Source organism: Pongo pygmaeus, chromosome 1 (assembly GCF_028885625.2).
Source record: "Pongo pygmaeus isolate AG05252 chromosome 1, NHGRI_mPonPyg2-v2.0_pri, whole genome shotgun sequence".
In the NCBI taxonomy this organism is placed as follows: domain Eukaryota; kingdom Metazoa; phylum Chordata; class Mammalia; order Primates; family Hominidae; genus Pongo; species Pongo pygmaeus.
The window spans coordinates 115342232-115365353 of NC_072373.2; the positions used below are offsets into that span (position 1 = coordinate 115342232).

Sequence of the window (23122 nt, forward strand, 5' to 3'; positions counted from 1 at the left end):
TGGGGGTTTTTGTGATGGCAACCATTAATAATCATTGTTTAGCTCTATTATTTTTCTGCTGGTTGAAATATTATATTTTAATTATTGTATCATTCTTTATTTCTTTAGAATATTTCTGTAAAGAGAAACTTCCTGTCATCAACTATTGGGTTATAGGAAAGATAGGATAAATTCTTTCTGTTTATTTCCCTGCTTTTGTGGTAATGAATTGATTTCCAACACCCTCCAACGGTGACAGTTTTATTGTTATTACCTTTATGGACTGAGATATTTAAACATACTTTATATATCTTAATCCATTATATATGTTATGTATGTATGTATGTATGTATGTATTGAACACTTACATTATTCCATCTTTGGCCTGTCAGAGCTTTCTCAGGCTTGCTCTTTAGTCCTTTTGCTATAATCACAGCAGTCTTTTTTAAGCTTCCGTGTTTCCTGTGAAGCAGTGTTTCAGGTTCATTTTGTACATTGCTTGCTTCAGACCTGGAATCAGCCACTTTCCCAGGAAGTTCTGGTAGTGTTAGCAGGAAAGCAGGAAAATAGTGTTTGAGGATAATAATTCTAGTACTAATAGCACTCATTGCTACTGAATTGTTCCTTGTTTCTTAGGCCTTTTCAGCAGACAGAGCTAAGAAATAGGAGTGTGTGTGTGCGTGTGTGTGTGAAGATAGAAGTGCTTCAAACCACGAAATGTGTGTTTAGGGTCTTCTGAAAGTTGCTGCATAATTTTAAAGAGTTTTAAGCTAGGCTTTATACCACATTCCCCTTAACTACATTATGAGGTACCCTTATCTTCTATAAAGTTAATTGTCTATTGTCTTCACTTTAGTGAACATTACTTTTCATATAATTGTTTTTATTTATACCATATAGTCAAACATACGTGATCTTTATTTGTTGTTTCTTATTAGCTGTGGGTCATCAGGAAGAACTGCTGAGAAGACAAGTCTTAGTTTCAAATCTGATCAGGTGAAGGTCAAGCAAGAACCTGGGACTGAAGATGAAATATGTAGCTTTTCAGGAGGTGTAAAACAAGAAAAAACAGAGGATGGCAGGAGGAGTGCTTGCATGGTAAGCTCCCACTGGGGTCTGGCAGGGACTTAAGGACATCATTGATTCTTTCAGCTCTGAGTATATTAAGACTAAGTAGTGGTTCTAGAAACATTTATTTTTGAAATTTCATGCCTGGCACAAGCCAGATATCTCTTTTTCTAAGTCAACTTTTTTGTCTAAGAGTCAGCTGTAATTAATCAGAAATGACTTAATTGTATTAAGTACTCATTTGAAATTATCTTTGAATTTGTATTTAGTCAATATTCTTCGCATGATGCTAAATCAGATTGTATCTTGTCCTGAAATTACTATTTCAGTAGTTACATTGAATCTCAGGCCACAAAAGATCTCTGGGATTCTCCTGGACCTGTGAGCTCAGCATTAAGATTGCTGACACGAAAGAAATTTATTGATCAGAGTTTTGTGATAGGAAGATTGTCTTTTGGCTTATGTATTACTAATCATTCTGGAGTTCTTGAACATTTTGTAAAATTTCTAATACAGAATGAAGGAAGGCCAAGCCCCTCTTGGTTTAAATATTTTGATTTTTGTTTTCTCTTTCTGACCGGACTTCTTTTTCCTTTTTTATATGGTTGGCACATAGGAATTCATCTCAAGGTATTAATATATTTAACACAGTATATATAGATTCAGAGAGCAAGAGATTCAGCCTTGGTTTTGGAGTATTGTTACCTCTTCATCCAGAACTTGGTTTAGAAAGTACCCCCATAAAAAAAAAATGGGTGCCAAGGTTGGTGAATGATTTCTTTTATGTTGTTGCAACCTTCCTACAATATAGTAGAATGATAGGTGAGCAGAAGAATATTATAGAATGCTTCTAAAATGCTATGCAAAAGATTCTGGGTGTGAAAAGGAGTGTGCCATAATTAGCTCTCTCAAGGAAAAATATAACCCTATGCACACTTCCCAATCAGTAGCTTAACAGTTTAATTAATTTACTTATTATCTGAGTGAGACATTATCAGAGGGGCAGACCCCTTAAAATCATGTTAGTGTGCCTGAATAATTTTGGGGTTATTGTCATTTCTTTATGGCACTATTGTGATCTATAAAATAAATTTGTTATGTCAGTATATCTATATGTATATTCACATAACTTTTAAATACACATACGGCATACAATAAAGATTAAATGATTCTTCAAGAATTTGTCATCGTTTTGTTTTAGTTGAGCAGTCCTGAGAGTAGCTTGACACCACCTCTCTCAACCAACCTGCATCTAGAAAGTGAGTTGGATGCATTGGCAAGCCTGGAAAACCATGTGAAAACTGAACCTGCAGATATGAATGAAAGCTGCAAACAGTCAGGGCTCAGCAGCCTTGTTAATGGGAAGTCCCCAATTCGAAGCCTCATGCACAGGTCGGCAAGGATTGGAGGAGATGGCAGCAATAAAGATGATGACCCAAATGAAGACTGGTGTGCTGTCTGCCAAAATGGAGGAGATCTCTTGTGCTGCGAAAAATGTCCAAAGGTCTTTCATCTAACTTGTCATGTTCCAACACTACTTAGCTTTCCAAGGTACCAGTGAAATAATTGATTTTTGGTGTTGATTTTCATAAGCTAAAAATAAATAACAGAAGATTGTTCAGGGCAGATGGCCTTCTAACCAGTGCATAGTATTTCTATAAAACAGGGAGCCTGTTATTCTTTTGGTATTAGCTTCCAGAGAAACTAACAATAAAATATCTAAGATCTAAGTAGTATATTAATGTTAAAGAGTAGATTTAATCTCCTGGCCTTTAGTTTATATTCAGTATAAGGAAAATAGATAAAACTCTAAATTAATAGGGGGCTAAGGTTACAAAACCTGCAGTCTGGTTCTAATTCTGTAGTAAGCTTGGGCAATTCACTAATTATCAGGGATCAGTTTTTGCATCTACAAGTGGTAGGTTTTGGTTTAGAAGAGCTGTAGTTCTTCCCTTCCATTTATTATTTTATGTTCATGCAATCTCTTGTCTCTGATTTCAGAGACCATAAAATAGTAGAGTCATACTTGTTTTTTTCAGTCTTCTCCTTCCTCTCTTGTCCCTCAATTTCTTTTTAGTGAAAGTAAATCAGTATTCTTGGCGTAAACCCAGCTTTTTTCTTGCTATAAATTAAAAAAAAAAAAAGATAAATCTTCTAAAATTCCTGAGAAGCAGTAACTTTAATTGAATAATAGTGCCCTCTTTGAAAGCGTCAACCTTTTGGATTAGAAAACTAGTAGATATTTAAACAGTGCCAGAATATTTTTCTGAAGAATTGTAATTTCTTACCTAAGTCTTTGGAGATAGAGTTATTTGCTAGAGATGTAATAAGGGCCTTCTTTTTCTTTACTCTTATTTAGAAAAGAAAAGCGTTGGCACTTTGATCTTGAAATTAAGAATTTTCTTTTCTTTGGGTAGTAATATTTACTGGAATGTCAGAATTTTGCCACTGAATGCCTTCTTTCAATAGTAAATGCTTTGAAAGGATTGTAAAACGTTGGCGTAAATTAGCCAGGCGTGGTAGCTCACACCTGTAATCCTAGCTCTTTGGGAGGCTGAGGCAGGCGGGGAGCACTTGAGGTCAGGAGTTTGAGACCAGCCTGGCCAACATGGCAAAACCCCGTCTCTACCAAAAATACAAAAAAAAACAAAAACAAAAAAAAACTCTTAGCCAGGCATGGTGGCACACACCTTGTAGTCCCAGTTACTCAGAGAGCTGAGCCAGGAGAATTGCTTGAACCTGGGAAGCAGAGGTTGCCATGAGCCGAGATTGCACCGCTGCACTCTAGCCTGGGTGACAGAGCAGGACTCCATCTCTAAAAAAGAAAAACAAATAGATTGGTTAGTACAATCCCTAGATTTAGGATCTATGTATATATCTCTCTATATATCTTCATATATCTATTTATATAGAGAGAGGGAGTGAATCATTTTAGAATTCATAGTTTGATAAGAAATCCTGATAAAAACAAAGTATATACTTGGCAGGGTTAAAAGATAGGAGGTAGCTGGGCATAGTGGCTCACACCTGTAATCCCAGCACTTTGGGAGGCCAAGGCAGGTGGATCACTTGAGGCCAGGAGTTTGAGGCCAGCCTGGCCACCATGGTGAAAAAACCCAATCTCTACTAAAAATACAAAAATTGGCCAGGCATGGTGGCGGGTGCCTGTAATCTCAGCACTTTGGGAGGCCAAGGTAGGCACATCACCTGAGGTCAGGAGTTGCCTGGTCAACATGGTGAAACCCCACACAAATATTATAAAATAATACAAAAATTAGCTGGGCATGGTAGCAGGCCCCTGTGATCCCAGCTACTTAGGAGGCTGAGGCATGAGAATCGCTTGAACCCGGGAGGCAGAGGTTGAAGCGAGCCAGGATCGTGCCACTGTGTACTCCAGCCTGGAGGACCGAGTGAAACTGTGTATCAAAAAAAATACAAAAATCAGCTGGTCATGATGGTGCACGCCTGTAATCCCAGCTACTAGGGAGGCTGAGGTACAAGAATCGCTTGAACCCGAGAGGCAGAGATTGCAGTGAACCAAGATTATGCCACTGCACTCCAGCCTGGGCAAGGGGGAGATTCTGTCTCCAAAAAAAAGGAGGTATATATACATGTGCTTGTGCCTGCAGGTATGTGTGTGTGTTCTAGGTTTTGACCACGAAAAAAGAACTGATTTACTTGTGGCATTTTAATACATGCCAAAACAGTACAAGATAACCTGAGAAACTCTGTAACCTGTGCTCTTCTTCTTCATAAATACTGAGTCCACATAATGGTGATACTGGGACCTGAGAGAATTGGTCTTAGGCCTTCGCTGCAAGTACTGCTCATCACTACTAAGAGACCCCCTTTTAATGCGGAGGTGCCATTTTTATAATGCATTCCAGAAAGTAATCAATTGATGCGTGACTAGGAAAATTTAGAGGAGTTTTTAATCACATGACTTCACCTGACGAGATTTCACAACTATAAAACCTCCCTTTTTTCAAAAAATTATTAAGAAAATAAACAAGGCCCCTGTCCAGGGAAGTAGCTTCTCTAGAGCAGGCTTTCTTACAATTACGTGGACTAATTGCCTATTTCCCTGTCTAGTGGGGACTGGATATGCACATTTTGTAGAGATATTGGAAAGCCAGAAGTTGAATATGATTGTGATAATTTGCAACATAGTAAGAAGGGGAAAACTGCGCAGGGGTTAAGCCCCGTGGACCAAAGGGTAAGTGTCAAATAAATTGATTTGTCACTGGGATTCAGTAGTTGTCTGCCTATATATACATCTTTTTTTTTTCCTGTGTAGCATACACAAAACCTGATAACATTTAATTTTTAATTCTGTCATCTGATGGTATATTGATGATTTCTGAAGTCTGTTTTTCCTCTAACCCTGAACTACAGACCCTTCTATACAGATTCCTCAAACTTAACATGTCCCAACTAAAATCTTTATTTCTAATCCTCTCCCTCCAAACACAAAACCAAGCAAATAACGACATAAAAAACTGTATTCCTCCCCCAGTGTTCCCCTTAATTGAATGATACCACCATTCATTTCTGTTGCTCAGGTTAGAAACCTATTAGAAATGAAATAATAATAACTATAATACCATTTTCTTACCTTACATCGTAATTTCTCATCTGGACTATTGTAACGATCTCTTAACTGCTCTTCCCACTTCTGCTCTTGACCTTTATAGTTTGTTTTCTGTATTAAACTGTGTTATTTTTTAAAAAGTAAACAAGTCTATCATTTCCTTGCTTAAAATCCTCTAACAGCTTCTCATCATATTAAAAATGGAAACTCTCTCCTTACTTTACTCAGATTTTTACCAATCTGGCCTGTAGTCTGATTCCCAAAGACAGAATCTCTTGCATTGTCGTGCGGTCATTAAAGTTTGGCTCTACTCTGGTGTATATACTGGTAAAAACCCTCATCCACTATCTGTGAAGACAAGATACATGTTTAGGGTATACAAACTTGTATTAAAAGAAGTTTAGATAAATAGAAGACTGTGAATGTAAAATGCATTTCAGTTTACTCATGATTGGGTAAAAAAATATTTTTGGAGTTAGACTGAGAAGGCCATTTTTATTTTGAACCTTCATTTGAAGAAAGGGGATAATAACTTTCAACACTTGTCTTGCCTGTCTAAGGAATTACCATGAGGAGCAACAGTGATAATTTATTTACTTATTTATTACCAAGTAATTTATAAATTTTTGCACAAAGTGTTAGATGTTGCTTTTGTGACTCCCTTCCATAAATTACCTTAGTTATCTTCCATTCTTACTTAAAGTAGAACAAAAGATAGTCTGAAAACAAAATGAGAAGCAAGAGAATTTTCTTTGGGTGTTTATGTTTAGTTGAGTATCTAGTAAACAGGGGGCTTGTGTTCAGTTTGTTGTAATCAAACTTTGTTGTGATATAGTTCTCATTCTCGAGAATGTTTTGTTAGGAGAAAAATATTTCATGTGCTTTCCTTTCCTTGTTTGGGCCAGAAATGTGAACGTCTTCTGCTTTACCTCTATTGCCATGAATTAAGTATTGAATTCCAGGAGCCTGTTCCTGCTTCGGTGAGTTGCCTACCTTAGTAGCTCAGTGGGGAAGTCTCATAATACTTAAGAGTATGGGCTCTGGCGGCCGGGCGCGGTGGCTCACGCCTGGTAATCCCAGCACTTTGGGAGGCCGAGGCGGATGGATCACGAGGTCAGGAAATAGAGACCACAGTGAAACCCTGTGTCTACTAAAAATACAAAAAATTAGCCGGGCACAGTGGCGGGCACCTGTAGTCCCAGCTACTTGGGAGGCTGAGGCAGGAGAATGGCGTGAACCCGGGAGGCGGAGGCTGCAGTGAGCGAAGATCGCGCCACTGCACTCCAGCCTGGGCGACAGAGCGAGACTCCGTCTCAAAAAAAAAAAAAAAAAAAAAAGAGTATGGCCTTAGACTAAGCTTGTATTACACCTCAGCCTTCTGGAATAAACTCTTCAACCTCTCTAAGACTCAAGTTTTCTGACAACGATTTTTTACCTCATTGGGTTGTTCTGAGGATTATATAAGATAACCTATGTAAAATGTTTAGCATAGTCTGTAGTCATTGACGTTTGTAAGGAATAAAGGCTCTAAAATGCTGCAATAAAAGGAAGATTAGAGGTGTTTGGTGCCTAATAAGTGGGGTAAGACTATTCTACACACATTTTATTGCTAGCCATCAGTTGTTGAATAGTACATTATTACATACCAGGCCTGTTAGAGAATATTAAATGGTAGTTGACTTGTTTACTGGGTAGCCTGAGAAATGAATTTTAAATCACAAAAGGTATAGACAGAAGGAAGATGTGTTGTACAAGCAGTAATCATCTGTTTCTGGAAAATCTGTCTCATCTTTAAGTGCAGGGATTTTAAAGTAGAAAATGACTTTCAAATGTTTTCTTTTTATGGACTATTAAAGTAGCTTCTTGGCCGGGCATGGTGGCTCATGCCTGTAATCCCATCATTTTGGGAGGCCTGGCAGGCAGATCACTTGAGGTCAGGAGTTCAAGACCAGCCTGGCCAACATGGTGAAACCCCCCTCTCTACTGAAAATACAAAAATTAGTCGGGCGTGGTAGTGCATTCCTGTAATCCCAACTGCTAGGGAGGCTGAGGCAGGATAATTGCCAGGGGATGGAGGTGGCAATGAGCCACAGTCGCGCCACTGCACTGCAGCCTGGGCGACAGAGCAAGACTCCATCTCAAAAATCAATTAGTCAATCAATCAATAAAATAGCTTCTCTAACTTTACTTTTATCCCAAGGGTAGAAATTTTTCGCCAGGGTTGGGGTCAGAATTCCCTAGCGTGAACACTAAATGGTTAATAAAGTTAGTAAATTTTTCTTATGTTCTAATAGTCTTACTTCCTCTGTTACTAAGTCAAGACTTCATGATGTAAATGATATTCCCTGTGATGTTTTCCAAAAGACATCATATTCTAATTGTAACATTAATATATTTTGTAAATTTTTTTCTTTAAAAAAAAAGAAAAACTCTTAAGGAGCCATAAAATTCTGGTAAGTCAAATGTTTCCTCAAGGCTACTGGTTGGTTACCCTTGCTAATTGCTTTCTTTCCAAATCTTATTATTAAAAGTAGGACTTTGGGGACTTGGACTAACCATGAAGATTGGCACATATGCTGCATAAGATTTGGTTTTCATAAAGATGTAAAGTACATACGTCTATACTCAAAATTTGCAAGCAGCTGGCTCTATAATAATTTTTTTCCCTAAAATTAATATGCTATGCATTTTCAAATTAAACAGTTTGGCATTTTTGGAGAATTCTTATTTGCCATTATGTGCTTATTTTAGATACCAAACTACTATAAAATTATAAAGAAACCAATGGATTTATCCACCGTGAAAAAGAAGCTTCAGAAAAAACATTCCCAACACTACCAAATCCCAGATGACTTTGTGGCTGATGTCCGTTTGATCTTCAAGAACTGTGAAAGGTTTAATGAAGTATGTTAACTTCCAACCTATAGAGTCTTCATTTGTTAGTTTTGTTTGTTTCCTTGTTTTATTTTTTCTGCTGACTTTAATTTTATTAAAATTTTTTTTTCTGCTAAAGTCCTGTCAAAAGTAACATCTGATTGTATTAACAGCTCCAGTGAAGAAAATTTATTGTGTATAATTTGGAGTATATACTTAAATATAATAAATAAAGAATATTATCAAATATCCTTTTCTAAATGAGTTGAGGATTGGCATAAGTATGGAAAGTACTGTCAGTAGTTAAGTATATTTTGTGGAATATGATTATAAACAGCTTACATTTTGGGTACTATTAGGAAAGTATCTGTACCCATGTCCTTGCATTTTATTATTGACAACATAAATGTAGAACCTTAAAATAACAAACTAATCTCTGGTGACCCATCTTGAATAGTAGCCCAGAGTATATAATACTAAGTTTTCTTATTTCAGCAGTGTGACTTTCATTAATTTTGGTTATGTTTTTTGGTTTGGGGAGTTCTTTGTTTCTTTGGTTTTTTTTTTTTTTTGAGGATAAGGTTGAGTTAGCCATGCCTTGAGAAGAAATGTATTATATACCTGTTTCAGGGAAATTGTTTTTATTAGGGATAAAATCGATTCTATTATTGTTATGGAAGAGTTTCATTGTAGGAGAAGGAAATGGAATTTAATGAGAATCCACAAAATCTTTTAAAAGGTTAATACGAAAGTCTCTTTATTGCTGATGTAATTTGGGTGCCATATGATTATTACTAAAATAAATCACATTGGATCCTGTAACGTATTCCTATAGCTGCCTCTGGAAGCATCCAGATGGCATTTTAAAATTAAAAACAAAACAAAATCCTCATAAGATGAAATTTCTAAGTCACCTTTATAGCAGTATGGCACAGAGTATATTAGTAAAATCTCACTAGTTTGAAGTTATATTTAGTCCCAAATTCTGTCTTATTTTTCAGTGCAGTTAAATTATTTTCAAATAAATATGCTTTCATGAACTATAGTTGATAAGAAGACCCATGTTTCCTGCCTCAGTAATAAATAGTTTATGATTAACATATTGCTATACAGATAGAATTTTTATTAAGTGGTTTGTTGAAAGTTTGTCAGTTTTTTAAAGCAACGTTTCTTATATAATTTGCTTCACAAATATTTTTCTCTTGAATAGATTGATGTGTTCAGACCAATTCCTATTCAGATTGACCTTGATAATTCAAAATAAGACAATTACTGAGGTTTCACAGTAGCTTTAGTAACAGGGCTTTGTAAAGAAAATGGTTCCATGTTCTGTAGAATTTTAGAAAAGCACTTTATCTGGTTATAGCAATTTGTTCTCCCTAGTATGGCTGACTTTTCGTCGCCAATCCTATGCAGTCTCATAACTTTAGAAAGGATTATAATTTCCCTTTTTTTTTTTTGACTCTGGTATCCTTTTTAGATGATGAAAGTTGTTCAAGTTTATGCAGACACACAAGAGATTAATTTGAAGGTAAGCTTTTCAGACCATGCAAACTTGGTGAAGGAATATGCATTACCAATAGGTGAATATTCCTATCTTTTGCTTGCAGGCTGATTCAGAAGTAGCTCAGGCAGGGAAAGCAGTTGCATTGTACTTTGAAGATAAACTCACAGAGATCTACTCAGACAGGACCTTCGCACCTTTGCCAGAGTTTGAGCAGGAAGAGGATGATGGTGAGGTAACTGAGGACTCTGATGAAGACTTTATACAGCCCCGCAGAAAACGCCTAAAGTCAGATGAGAGACCAGTACATATAAAGTAAAATGACATGGATTTAAATCAATTGTTTAAAAAAAAAAAAAAACGAAAAAAAAAACCCCGCAAAAAACCCAGAAAACTTTTAAGTGTTGCTGGAATATCCTGCCTACAGTGGGCACCTCCTTGAAGAAGCTGATAGCTTTTACACAGTATTAGATTGAAATAATGGACAGAAACACATTCTTGTCAAGAAAGGGGGAGAGAACTCTGTTTGCAACTTTAAAAGCAAAAAGCAAAAGTGAAATGATTTGAGGATTTCTGTTCTAATGAGGATGATTCTCTGATTGTTAGAAATGGCAAATGTTGATGATTGTGTGCTATTGATTGGTGCAGGATACTTGGTGTACGAGTAAATACTTGAGACTCGTGTCACTTGATAAATTTTCTTTTTGGACTAGGTCGCACAGTTATTAAAACAACTTTTAACCCTCCCCCTTCACACACATACATATCAGGTTGTTTTCTAGTTAAAAACCCAAGTACAGATTCTGCTTTAATGTCAGTGCAGATTTGCATTGAATCATGCCATTATATTTTTTCTCATTTTTATGCTGTTGGGTCTTAGTTTTTAAATTGATATAAAAAACTCAGCAGTGGTTTTATTTTCTACTCTACTTAGGGTTTAGGAAACACAACCACTAGTTATCATTTAATCAACTTCAATGGTCTACTGAAACAAAAATGGTAACTTTTCATTAGTGGATTATTTAGAGTTACAGTAGTCGTTTCCAGAAAACACTTCCTCACAATTATACTTCCCAATCAAATCATGTGATCATACAGTTATTCCCATGAAAGGCAGAATGTTTGTTTCAAAATTAATCTAGTTTTCTGTACATTTAAATTTGAGAAGGTGACAACTGGCTCTTTTCCAGTCTTCCTTCATGTCAGTTTTCTGATAGACCACTATTGGCAAACAGTATCTGTCAACTACCAAATGTGTAAAATTTTCTGTATTTCACTTTGTCTTATTTGTAAATAGTGAACTAAAACTTTTGGCAGATCAGCAACATTTGCTGAGCCTGTTTTTTAAGCTAATGTGTATTCTTACTAATGTTCCTATCAAGAATGGATTTGTAATATATGCTGTCTATTTCTAATGTTCACATTCATATTTTGAGGTTCTATCTTATTTTAATAGAGAACAGACTTCTCAAAAAATCTTCAGAAGCAGCTTATTATTGAAATATCGAAATATTGAAATAAACCCGGTGGGGTTAGATTACTCATCTGTCCACCAAGTGGGACATTTGCATGGACTGGGGGCTTAAAGGACTTAGAAGAGACCTGTAAGTAAATCCTGAAAATGAGCCAATCCCCACTTGAATGGTTACTGGAGTAAACCCACCTTTACCACCCCAATTACAGCACCCGAGGCCGATAAACCAACTTGGCTCTGGTTCATTTTTCTTTTCTTCATTTGTGATGCTCAGATTCAAAATGTGTGTTCTACACTGTTACAGGCTTCTCTTTTGTTTGGTTAAAGATTTTAGTCCTACTTTTGTATGGACACATTAGAATATTCAGAGACCAAAATAGAAGAATATGCCGTTAGATATTTTTCAGAAGTCAGCAGATTTGTGGCAAATCATTTATTTGCCTTTTTAAAAATTCAGTTTAAGCAGTTCAGAGAGTAGACTACTCAGAAAATTATTTCACGTAATTGTCTAAGAGGTCAATATTTTTTAGTGCATATTGAATCAAATAAAGTGCTCTAAAGAAATTATTATACAAATTCCTTTGGGTTGTTTTTCTTTTCTTAACAAGGGGTGGGGGTAAACAGGAATATGATTTAGGCTTTCTGGTTGTGTATTTAAGGAGTATTGATTTTATTATTGCTGTTGATTTACTTTATTCCTGGCTTCCTTTTCACTTTTCTTTCAATTTTTTAAAAATAATTTAAGCCTTTGAAAATATACCAAACTGTTGAAACATTTTACTCAAATTTTAAATTCCTAAAAAAGTTTTTTAATAAGAGGGAGAAAATTATTTAAAAATACTTATGCTTATGCCAATTTCCCTCTTTTTTCACAAAATCCATGATTTCAGTTTGTAAGTAGACATATATCTAAGGGCACATTTTTGGAAAGTGAGGAATAGCAGCAGTATAACTTCATTTTGTCAGGCCTTTGAATTTTAATATTTTGTATTGCTCTTCAAATGGATCCTTTTAAAAAAATTGTAGATAATGAGTCATAAATAGATTCTGCCAGCTGAGGGGAGAAACACATTTTAAGTAAATATTTTTCAGTATTTGGGGCCTTAAAAAATAATTGTGTTCCCTTAAAATTACATGTTAGATAGAGTTTTTGGGTTTTTTTTGGTTTTAAGATTGGTTAAAGCAATTTAAAAGCCACTTTTTTGTCAACATTTAATAGCCTCCACTTCTGTTAAGATAATTTATACTGCTGAGGGATTACTATTAATAGCTATCAACATGCCACCATTAAATTAAGGTATTCACTTTAGATTTTTTATTAAAGCTTTTTTCTTGCACACTGATCATTGTGTTTCTAAGCTGATTTTTTCAGCTCTAATATACCTATGGTTAAAAAGTATAAAAACTTAAATTGATATTTAGATATATGTTTTCCTATTAGTTTATGTTTTAAAAAGACAAAATTGAATATCTGTCAGTCCCTGAAGGCAGTTTGTTTTTATACTCTCTCACATTTGTATTTGTTGTTTAAATGGCAGTATTTTAGAAAATTTGGAGAAAAGTCCACATAATAATGTTTTCTTGAAAGCTTTTAAAGTTTTTGCTGTACTTCAATTTACTTCTTCCTTCAGAAAACTAAGAACAAAGTGTTGCTCAGTCTGTTCTGCTGACCTAAATTTGTGTTTTCAGCACTTGGCTCAGCCAATTCACTGAGTGAAGGAATTGCTTTATAAGGCAAAGCATGTGAAAGTTCTAAAGTATGGTTAGATTGTAGGTCGTGCTCTATATGGAAACATCAAACCATTACTACAGAGAAATGATAAGGCATTGGATCCACTATTGAAATTATTATTTTTAGATCAACAAGTTGGTACTTTCTGACTTCTGTATCTTAACATAAGGGATTTTAGGTAATGCTAAGTCAGTTGTCTCATTTTTTGTGATAACAAGTTTTGGAATTTTTAGTTAATTGAAATAAATAATGCTTTTAAATAGAAGTAAAAGGTTTATAAGTGTGCAAATTGTAGATTTATCAATTACCTCAGCAGGTATCCTGCCATGTAATTATTAGTGATTAGTGTTAATAAGATAATAGATTCAGGTCTTCCAACTATGCCCTTGGATTGTGGCCTACTGTATGTTATTAAATGGTCTCTTACTATCCAAAATGGGAGTAGATGCTGTGGCCCCATCTCCCTTGGCTTTTACGTCCCATACCCACCCCCATTCATGTACAACATGTGAAATATAAAAATCTCATTTCTTGTCAAAATCAGCACTACTTATTTGCATACTCAGCATCTGATCAGTGAGTAGTTTTATAAAAAATCCACGCACCCAATTCCCTTAGTTAAAACAGATTCTTAATTCATACCATGAATTCTTAATTTCTGTACCATCTGTGTTAATGATCTGCTGAAGGTGACTCAAGATTTTCAAGGTGTAATACAGTTGGATCATGTACCGGACCTGGATATTTAGTTTTTTTTTCCTCACAGTTAATCTCCTCCTTGATAAAGCAATAACACTGCTTTGAGTCTGTTGCCTAATAGCATGTCAGAATCCTCTCCTGGATGGTGATTTTATAGGAAAGTTTGTATGCATATCACCCAGTCTATCTTTTAAAAATTAAGAAATTTAAATGTATGCTGGAAGTAATGACAATATATTGTGGCATTTTATTTTAAAAATTGGGGAAAGTTGCATATTTTTTTAAAAGTAAGTGTTTGAGTAAAAAAATTGAAGGTACTTTTTTAAGGAAAAAAATTTATATGCCACAGTTTACATAGACATTTCAGATTCAACACGTACTCTTGAATATAATGGTTTCTTTTACTTGATCAAAATGCATGTATAGCATTTCTTTCATCTTAGTTCCTTGTGTTTGCCTATGTGGTCCTTTATATATTTTTTGTTGTATCGGAGAAACAAAACTATCTTCAAAAATAAGTTAATTTGGATATATTTGTCATATCAAACTACAAAATGTACAAAGTTAAGTTTAGCCCTTTTCTAGAAAGTGATCTTTAAAATTAAAAACGCTCCTCTTTTAAATTCACCAAATTTACATGTGTGGGAAGGCACCAAAATGATTTTGTAAGTGCCACTGCAATATTCCCTTTCAAGTGTGGCCTAAATTTTAATCTGAAGGATGGAATGCATGTCTGCTCCTGGTTCTGAAAAATGTAGGTAGGCATCTACTACATTTTAAAACACAGTGAAATATATACATAAGCCTATAAAAAAAGATTTGTGCAATTTGAAAGCCTGTTAATTTTTTATGTAGACATACCTACACACGAAAGGGTTAAATTCACAGCCTTACTAGTTCCTTGCTTCCAGTATTTCAATGGTCTCCTCCCCTCATTATTATTATTACTACTAGTACTATTATTTTTGCACATAGTTAACTGCCCTTCAATATGATTCTTAAAAAGTGCTGTTTCTGTGGTATCGTATTCTCTAAATAATCATATTTAATTTTTTAAAACAAGGTTGCAGTTTCTAATTGTTTCGTTCCTGTGTTTTTGCTGGTGTGTAATAAAAGCAAGTTTTTTCTTTTCATGGTTATTTAATACATTAGCTGCCTGTAAATAATTCTTGTTATAATGCTCTGGAATGTGTTGTAGAAGTTGTATTAGATTAGTTTTAAACCCTTGTTTGAAAGCCACATTGTTTTGGTTATTTCTATTAAATTAGAAAATTGAAAAAGTTTTCAAATGAATTTCTTTTTTTCTTCTTCTGTGAGTTGAAACTTAATCATAGTTTTAAATCATTTTAAAAATTTACACTATGTGCCAGGCACCAAAGATACAGTAATGAACAAGATATAGTCGTTGCCTTCACAGACTTTAGACTCTGTGTTAGAGTAATCAATGTTATGATAGGGATTAACAGAATATAATTGTAATGCGTAGGAAAGGATCTAACCCAAACTTTGTTGCCAGGAAAGCAATTTCTTTCACTCATAAAAGGACAGTGGACAAGGCAAAGAGAGAGTGAAAAGAGAATACAACATGTAGAAGACTGAGTGAGAGAGAACATGTATGTATTCCAGGAACTGAAAAGTTAATTAACTGTAAATTAATCTGAAACAGTGTAAGTTGGAGTGGTAAAATACTACACTCAAGAATTGAGCAGAGCCCTCTTCAAGCAGAGAGTCTTGTAAGTTATATTAAAGGGTTTGGGAATTATGCTGAGGCCAACAAGGAGTCCTTGAAGAATTTTAAGCAAGGTGGGGACTGGAGGGGTGAAATAATCAGATTTGCCTTTTTGAAAGATCATTGTAGCAGTGAAGAATGAGTTCTGCAGAATATTAGAGGTAGAGACTCAATTGTATGCTCTAAGTAATTCAGGTGAGCCCTTAATTAGCTATCTGACAGTAGAATGGGAGAATAGCAGTCAAACTTGGGAGACTTAGTAAAATGGACCAGTAATTGAAGCCATGGAGTTGCTAGCACCTTTTAAAATTAGGAAGAGGAGGAGAAGGGAGTAGGTTATGAGTGAAGCAGGGGAGTGAGTTCAGTTTGGGATGTATTGAGTGTGAGCTACTAATGGAAAATTAAGGTGCAGGTCTTTATGGTTCTGGTGCTCATGAGAGACCCTTGGGCTAGAGATAGAGCCTGTGAGATCCATCAGTTAGGTATCATATTTGTTTTTATTCATCACTGAATACATCTAGTGCATGGTGGCCATAAACATCTAAGTTTAGCTACTAGTATAAGTGGTAACTAAAGCAGTATAAGAATATGATACTGTCTAGGAAATTTATAGAATGGGAAGAGCAGAATACTTACAACAGCAGAGGAAACAATATTTAAGAACTAGGAAAAGAAAACACAAAGGATTCCTATGGATTAGTCAGGAAAGCCAGGAGAGTGATAATAGAAGATGAAAAAGAGATTTCAAGATGGGGTGTGGGGGTGTAGCTGATGTCAAGTGTTTAAGTAAAGATAAAGTGGCCATTGAATTTAACAATATAGAAGTTATAGATGACCTTGATAAAAGCTGTTCCAGTTTGAGCAGCAACAAGTGTACAGCGGGTTAGGTGAATGAGACATAGAAGGAATGATTGAGTATAGACTATTTTTTCAAGAAATGGTTTTTAAAAAAATTATACACAGCTTAAGGCCTTGAATAACCAAGTAAAACATCAGAATGGGAATTCATAATTGTTACCCTTCTAGAAGGATTTTATATAGTGGAAAAAAATACAAGTTCTGCCATTGTCCAGATTTGGGGTTGAACCCTTGTGTTACCAATATGACTTCTCTCAGTTTTACTTGGCTTATTTGTGAAATGAGGATAGTCATATCCAGCTCATGAAATTAATATGGAGATGAATTGAGATCATTTATAGCACAAGGTTGACACACAATAAATTCTCAACAGATATTGTTTCTTTTTTCATATCTTCTGTTGCCATGAAAGGGTAGGTTCAAAATGTAATTTCTACCTAAGAAAAGGCTTTCATACTGGAACTCAAGTCTTTCAGGTCTATCCTCAGCCCTAAATATTAATGTAATCCTGTATTAATTGATCCTTAGACTGCAAAACTCAACAACCACCCATATTAGGCTCCAGACTTTTAGGGAACAGTAAATGTAAACATGAATTAGTAGGATAGAACATCTTATGGAAGATTTTGTCTCAAGCATCCCCTTTTATTATTACCTTACCTCAGTTGGTGGTAAATGTATCAGCAGTCTTTCATTTGTGAACATGTTACTGTTAGTGATCTGGAAAGATGATACTACATAGGGGCATGCGTTTCTGGCAGTATGACAGACTGCATGCCCTGAAGAACCCTCCTGATGGTACAAAATACCTGAAATGCTGGATGAGATTTCTTTAAAAAGCAAAAGTCTTTAAACTCATCGTAGAGCTAACAAGGAAGATACTCTAAAGCTCCACTTCACCACCTGTGTAGTGTTTTTGCCAAGAACATTTGACCTGAATCTAATCACGTGGAATAATTAAACAAAATCGGTATGTAGGACATTTACAGGACCGCTGGTTTGGATTCTTAAAAAGTACGGAACAAGTGGGGAGGCTGTTCTATATAAAACAATGCAATATAATCAATATGCAATGAAATACAGTATAATCAAATGTACTACATGAACTTTGATTTCATTTTGAATTAAACCCAGTCATTAAACATATTTTAGGAACATTTCAGAAAATTCATATATGAATTCTTATATGGAATAGTTTTCTTAGGTGTGACAGTGGTTTTGTGCCTGAATAGAAGAATGTCCCTTTTCTTCAGAGATGTATGCTGGAATAATGAGAGATGAAGTGTCATTCTTTTTGCTGTTTTCCAGTAGGCAAAACTGTTGTGGGTGTATAAAGCATATGTGAGATAGTGCAAATGCAGCAGAATAACAACTGGTGAATCTTAGTGTAAGGTAGATAACTCTGTATTTTGATGTTGTTTCAACATCTTGGTAGACTTGAGAAATTTAAAAATAAAAGGCTTAGTGTGGAATTGAACAAAAAAGCATGAATCCAGAGAAATAACAATATTAAAGGGGACATTTTCCCTGACAGTTATCCCAGTCTTTTTGTTTGTGACGACTTTGGAATGGGCTAAACTCTAGAAGAGAAACAAAGCCTAGTGGCCAACATTAATATGAACACAGAGTGAGACAGTCTTCCAAAACCTGGAACCTCAAAAGATGATACACTCAGTGAAAGAGTGCACCAGAATATGCTACCTCAGAGTGGAAAGTAAGAAAACTGGAGTGAGAGAAGGAAAAAAATCACCTGATAATTTGTATCCACAAGCTGACAAATCAATTTAGAGCCAAACTCATACTACCAATGTGGTTAGAAAAATTAAGCTAAGAACTTTAGGAGGCCAACATGAGAGGATTGCTTGAGCCTACGAGTTGGGTACTAGCCTGGGCAACATAGACCATGTCTGTACAAAAAAAATTTTAAAATTAAGCCAGGCATGCCATTTTTAACAAAAATATTAGGTGCATACCTGTAGCCCCAGCTACTTGAGATGCTGAGGTGGGAGGATTGCTTGAGCCTGGCAAGTCAATGCTGTAGTGAGCAATGATCACACCATTGCACTCCAGCCTGGGCAACACAGCAAGACCCTGTCTCAAAAAAGAAAAGAAAAAAAATGCTGAGAAGTTAAAAGTGGTCAGGTTTGAAGTTATTCTGGGCACTTAACAAAAGCAAATGTTAGTACACTCTTGAAACATTTTAAACAATCTCAAAAAACTTCCATAGGTAGTATTCTGATAATTTTGGACTCATACTCAAATTCACAAAGTTTTGAAAAGTCATTGTGAATACATTAAGAGAAATAACAGAATCTGACCTGCAAAGACTACAGATTTTGGAATTACTGGATTAGAGTATTCGAAGACACACAAAATTTTTTTTTAACATCTCTAAAATTCGGATGACAGTGCAGCATTAAATTGCCACAAAATGATGTGTTTTTCAGTACTTGATGGCTTAGATTTATTGAAATACAGTATGTGTAAGAAATGAAAGAATATCCAAAGATTGAGAAGGAACAAGACAAAAAATGATGGGGGTGGAAGATAAGCAAGAGCATATGACAAGAAAAATAAGATTTGGAAACAGTGAAACATCTAGACATGAAAAGCAAAACAGATAAAAGAAAATGAACCAGAAGACCAAGATGAAGAAATTATGTAGAATGTATGAAAACTCAACACCAGGGACATTTTGAAAGGTCAAGGAACATCTAATAAGACTACCAGAAAGAGATGATAGAATGGTTTGGGATGATATTTGAGGGTACTTTAGCTGAGAAATTTTCCAATTTGATGAAAGTCATCCTTGCATTTGAGGAATCAAGGAAATAAATCAATCTGTAGACCCATTGAGCTAATTTGTAGATGACAGACAATGTGGGAAACCAGAGTGAAACTCTTGATAAGCAAACCACTAAAAATAGTCTGTAAAAGAGCAAGAGAAAGAAAGCATTGTCTACAAAGTAACAGCAGTTAGTGTGACAGCTACTTGATAACAATGAAAAACAGAGTAGAGTGGTATATTTTATGTGCTGGGAAGTGTTAATCTAGAATTCTGTAGCAAACAAAACTATCAGGAAAATGGGCCAAAGACATTTTGGATAAAAAGAGCTTACTATCAACATGTCCTCATTAAATGAACTTGGGAAAGTTTATTCCAGGAATCAGAATTAAGATCAGAAAGAACATGTAAGACATAAGAAGAGATGGTGAGCAAAGAAAGTGGTAAATGAGGCCAGGCACGGTGGCTCACACCTGTAATTCCAGCACTTTGGGGGGCCAAGGCGGGCAGATCAACTGAGGTCAGGAGTTCGAGGCCAGCCTGGCCAAGATGGAGAAACCTCATCTCTACTAAAAGTACAAAAATGAGCCAGGTGTAGTGGTGCTTGCTTGTAATCCTGGCTACTTGGGAGGCTAAAGCAGAAGAATCACTTGAACCCAGGAGGCAGAAGTTGCAGTGAGCCTAAATTGCGCCACTGCACTCCAGAGCCTGGGCAACAAGAGCAAAACTCCGTCTCAAAAAAAAAAAAAAATATATATATATATATATATATGGTAAATGAGGGTAAATTAATAATGAGGCTGGGTGTGGCAACTCATGCCTGTAATCTCATCACTTTGGTAGTGTCGAGGTGGGAGGATCGCTTGAGGCCAGGAGTTCAAAACCAGTCTGGGCAACATAGTGAGATCCCATCTCTAAAAAACAAAAATGTAAAAATGACGATACTGATTTTTCTGAGTTAAAAAGAAAATGGCCAGGCACAGTGGCTCATGCCTGTAATCCCAGCACTTTAAGAGGCTGAGGTGGGTGGATCATTTGACATCAGGAGTTCAAGACCAGCCTAGTCAACATGGTGAATCCCCGTGTCTACTAAAAATACAAAAATTCACCAGGTGTGGTGGTGGGTGCCTGTAGTCCCAGCTACTTGGGAGGTTGAGGCAGGAGAATTGCTTGAAAACTCAGGAGGCAGAGGTTGCAGTGAGCTGAGATCACACCATTGCACTCCAGCCTGGGCAACAGAGCCAGACTGTGTCAAAAAAAAAAAGAAAACTGAATGACTGGCGTGATAGTGTGAAGAGCTGTGCTTACCCCCTCCTCAGGGAAACTGGTGATAATTATTTTCACCAGTTATTTATGTAAAACAAAATATATGTAAAATAAAATATAAATAACCATGTAAAATAAAGCTATTTATTTATGTAAAGCCTCTGTAAATGATCCTGTGAGCAAATAGCAGATGAGAAAAACAGCTATTCAAGGAAATGTGAAAATACTGTAGGAAATGGGAGTTTGTGATATTTAAACCTAGATTGCTTCCTTGCTTCCTCCTCTGTGCTTATTAATGTGGAGACTCCAGACTGCTGCAGCCAAGAACACAGGGCTCCCTTTTCCTCACCTCCCAGTTGGAGAACCCTCTTCTTGGGAAAAGCAGGATGTTAACAATTCTTGGTCTGCCCCCAGCTGCTTTTGCTGAGGTTAAAACCCAGGGGAGTGCAGTTGAACAGTATGGGTTCACATCTTCCACTCAGCTCCCACTTTGCCACCAGAGGCTTTACGTTGGGTGTGGCATGTTTAGAATACTGGGACACAGATGATCTTTCCCCTGGCTCATGAGGTGATAGTTCTGTGCCAGAAGAGTTAAGCTGAGAAGGCCTCAGGCTGCTGCCCAACCCCCTCCACTAAGCACTCAGTTTCTTGGGTGGAGATAGAGGTGGTGGTGTGTCACACAGAAGTTTGCCATTGTTACAGTTCCAATGCACTGGTTTAGAGATTTGCCTGGGAACTGAACCAGATGAAATAACTAACCCCTAATCTCTTCCAAAACAAAGGGACTTCATTTGTAACACAGCACAGATAATTTCAAATCTCAGGGCATACCACTAGAGGTTGTAGTAAAAAGCAACTGAAGAGATTCAACATCTGTATAAACTGTAGACCAGCTAGTTTGCAGGAGAACCAGGGAATAAGACAGCTCACAGGAGCTCTCCTGGGATTAGAACAAATGTGAAACAGACCTTGGAAACCTTTTCTTCAAAGGAGTCACAGTATGATAGAATTAGCTTATAGAGCAATTTATGACTCAGAACATTGTTGAAAACAGTAGAGCTGGCAATTATTGGAGATCAACAGCTAGACATGGTCATGAATAGAGTAAGCTGGGCCTAGAAAAAAACACTGTCATCCCAAGGAGACTGGGCATACCCAGTCATGACAACCTGAGGAGCAACAACAGAGGCTTAATACTGGTGGATGGGAGGGGCTACACTAAAATAAATTAGCCAGTCACTAAGCAGTGACAAACCCCAGGGATATGAGAAGGAAATGACCGGTATCCAGAGTTGCTACAGCATATCATTTAAAATATCCAGTCTGTAACAAATACAAAAGCATGCAAAGACAGGAAAGTACAACTTACACACTAGAAATAAAGCAAAGCACAAAACACTGACTATGAGGCCAGGTGTGGGGCCCATTCCTATAATCCCAGCACTTCGGGAGGCCAAGGTGGATGGATCCCTTGAGGATAGGAGTTTGAGACCAGCCTGGCCAACATGGGGAAACCCCATCTCTACTAAAAATACAAAAATTAGCATGGTGGTGCACACCTGTAGTCCCCGCTACTTGGGAGGCTGAGGCAGAGAATCACTTGAATCCAGGAGGCAGGGGTTGCAATGAGCCAAGATCACACAACTGCACTCCAACCTGGGCAACAGAGTGAGACTCTCAAAAAAAAAAAAAAAATTGAGAGTGACAAGATGTCAAGTTATGAGAAAAAAACTTGAAAGTTGCCATTAAAAACATTCCCAGAATTTAAGGAAACAATAATTGAAGAAGTAAAGGAAGGTGTGATGACATTATATCAAATATCAGAGAGATACTGAACTAAATAGAAATTCTGGAGTTGAACAGTAACTGCAATAAAAAGTTCATTACAGAGGCTCAATAGTAGAATTGGCAGAAAAAATAGTAAATGAACTTGAAGAAAGACTGATAGAGATTAGAGGAAAAAGAATTTTTTAAAAGTGAACATGGTCTCAGAGAAATGTGTGTGACCTTTAAGGACACCAACATACACATAATAGGAGTTTCAGAAGAAGAGGAGAGAGAAGGGAGCTGAAAATACATTCAAAGAAATGACAGCTAAAAATTTTCCCAAATTTTTGTAAAACAATAACTTACATATTCAGGAACCTATATGAATTCCAAGTAGCATAAACACAAAGAGTTTAAAAAACAGACATGTCCTAACAAAAACAAAAAAGCTAGAAGGAGAAAAGCTTGAAAGTAGCAAGAGAAAAGCAACTTGTTACTCTCAAGGAAATATCAACAGCTGACCATTTTAGGAGAAACAACAAAGCCAGAAAGTAGCAGATCACTTTCAAAATGCTCAAAAGAAAAAAAAAAGTCAACCAATAATTCTATATCCAGCAAAGCTACTTTCAAAAATGAAGGTGAAACACAGACTTTCTCAGATAAAAAGTGAGAATTTGTTGCTGGGAGACTTGCCTTGCAAGAAATACTAAAAGAGGACTCCAGGTTGAAAGCAAGTGACTCCAGATAGTAATATGAATACATACCAGTAAAGGTAATTGTGTAATTATATAGGACA

General features: G+C 36.2%; 1 protein-coding gene across 5 annotated transcripts in view; it reads left to right on the plus strand.

The window, feature by feature from the left end:
• TRIM33 (tripartite motif containing 33) overlaps positions 1-15204 on the plus strand; it is a 124718-nt gene extending 109514 nt beyond the window's left edge. For 2 of the 5 annotated variants that reach the window (XM_054463290.1, XM_054463281.2), the window contains 7 exons: positions 918-1077; positions 2249-2598; positions 5140-5263; positions 6544-6618; positions 8390-8542; positions 9993-10043; positions 10123-15204. In XM_054463290.1, the coding sequence (XP_054319265.1) occupies positions 918-1077; positions 2249-2598; positions 5140-5263; positions 6544-6618; positions 8390-8542; positions 9993-10043; positions 10123-10335 (1126 nt within the window). In that variant the 3' untranslated portion in view covers positions 10336-15204. Of the gene's footprint in view, positions 1-917; positions 1078-2248; positions 2599-5139; positions 5264-5866; positions 5966-6543; positions 6619-8389; positions 8543-9992; positions 10044-10122 lie in introns of all 5 variants that reach the window. The other 3 variants (XM_054463300.1, XM_063651695.1, XM_054463272.2) reach the window with 2 other exon arrangements.
• Positions 15205-23122: the final 7918 nt, after the last annotated feature.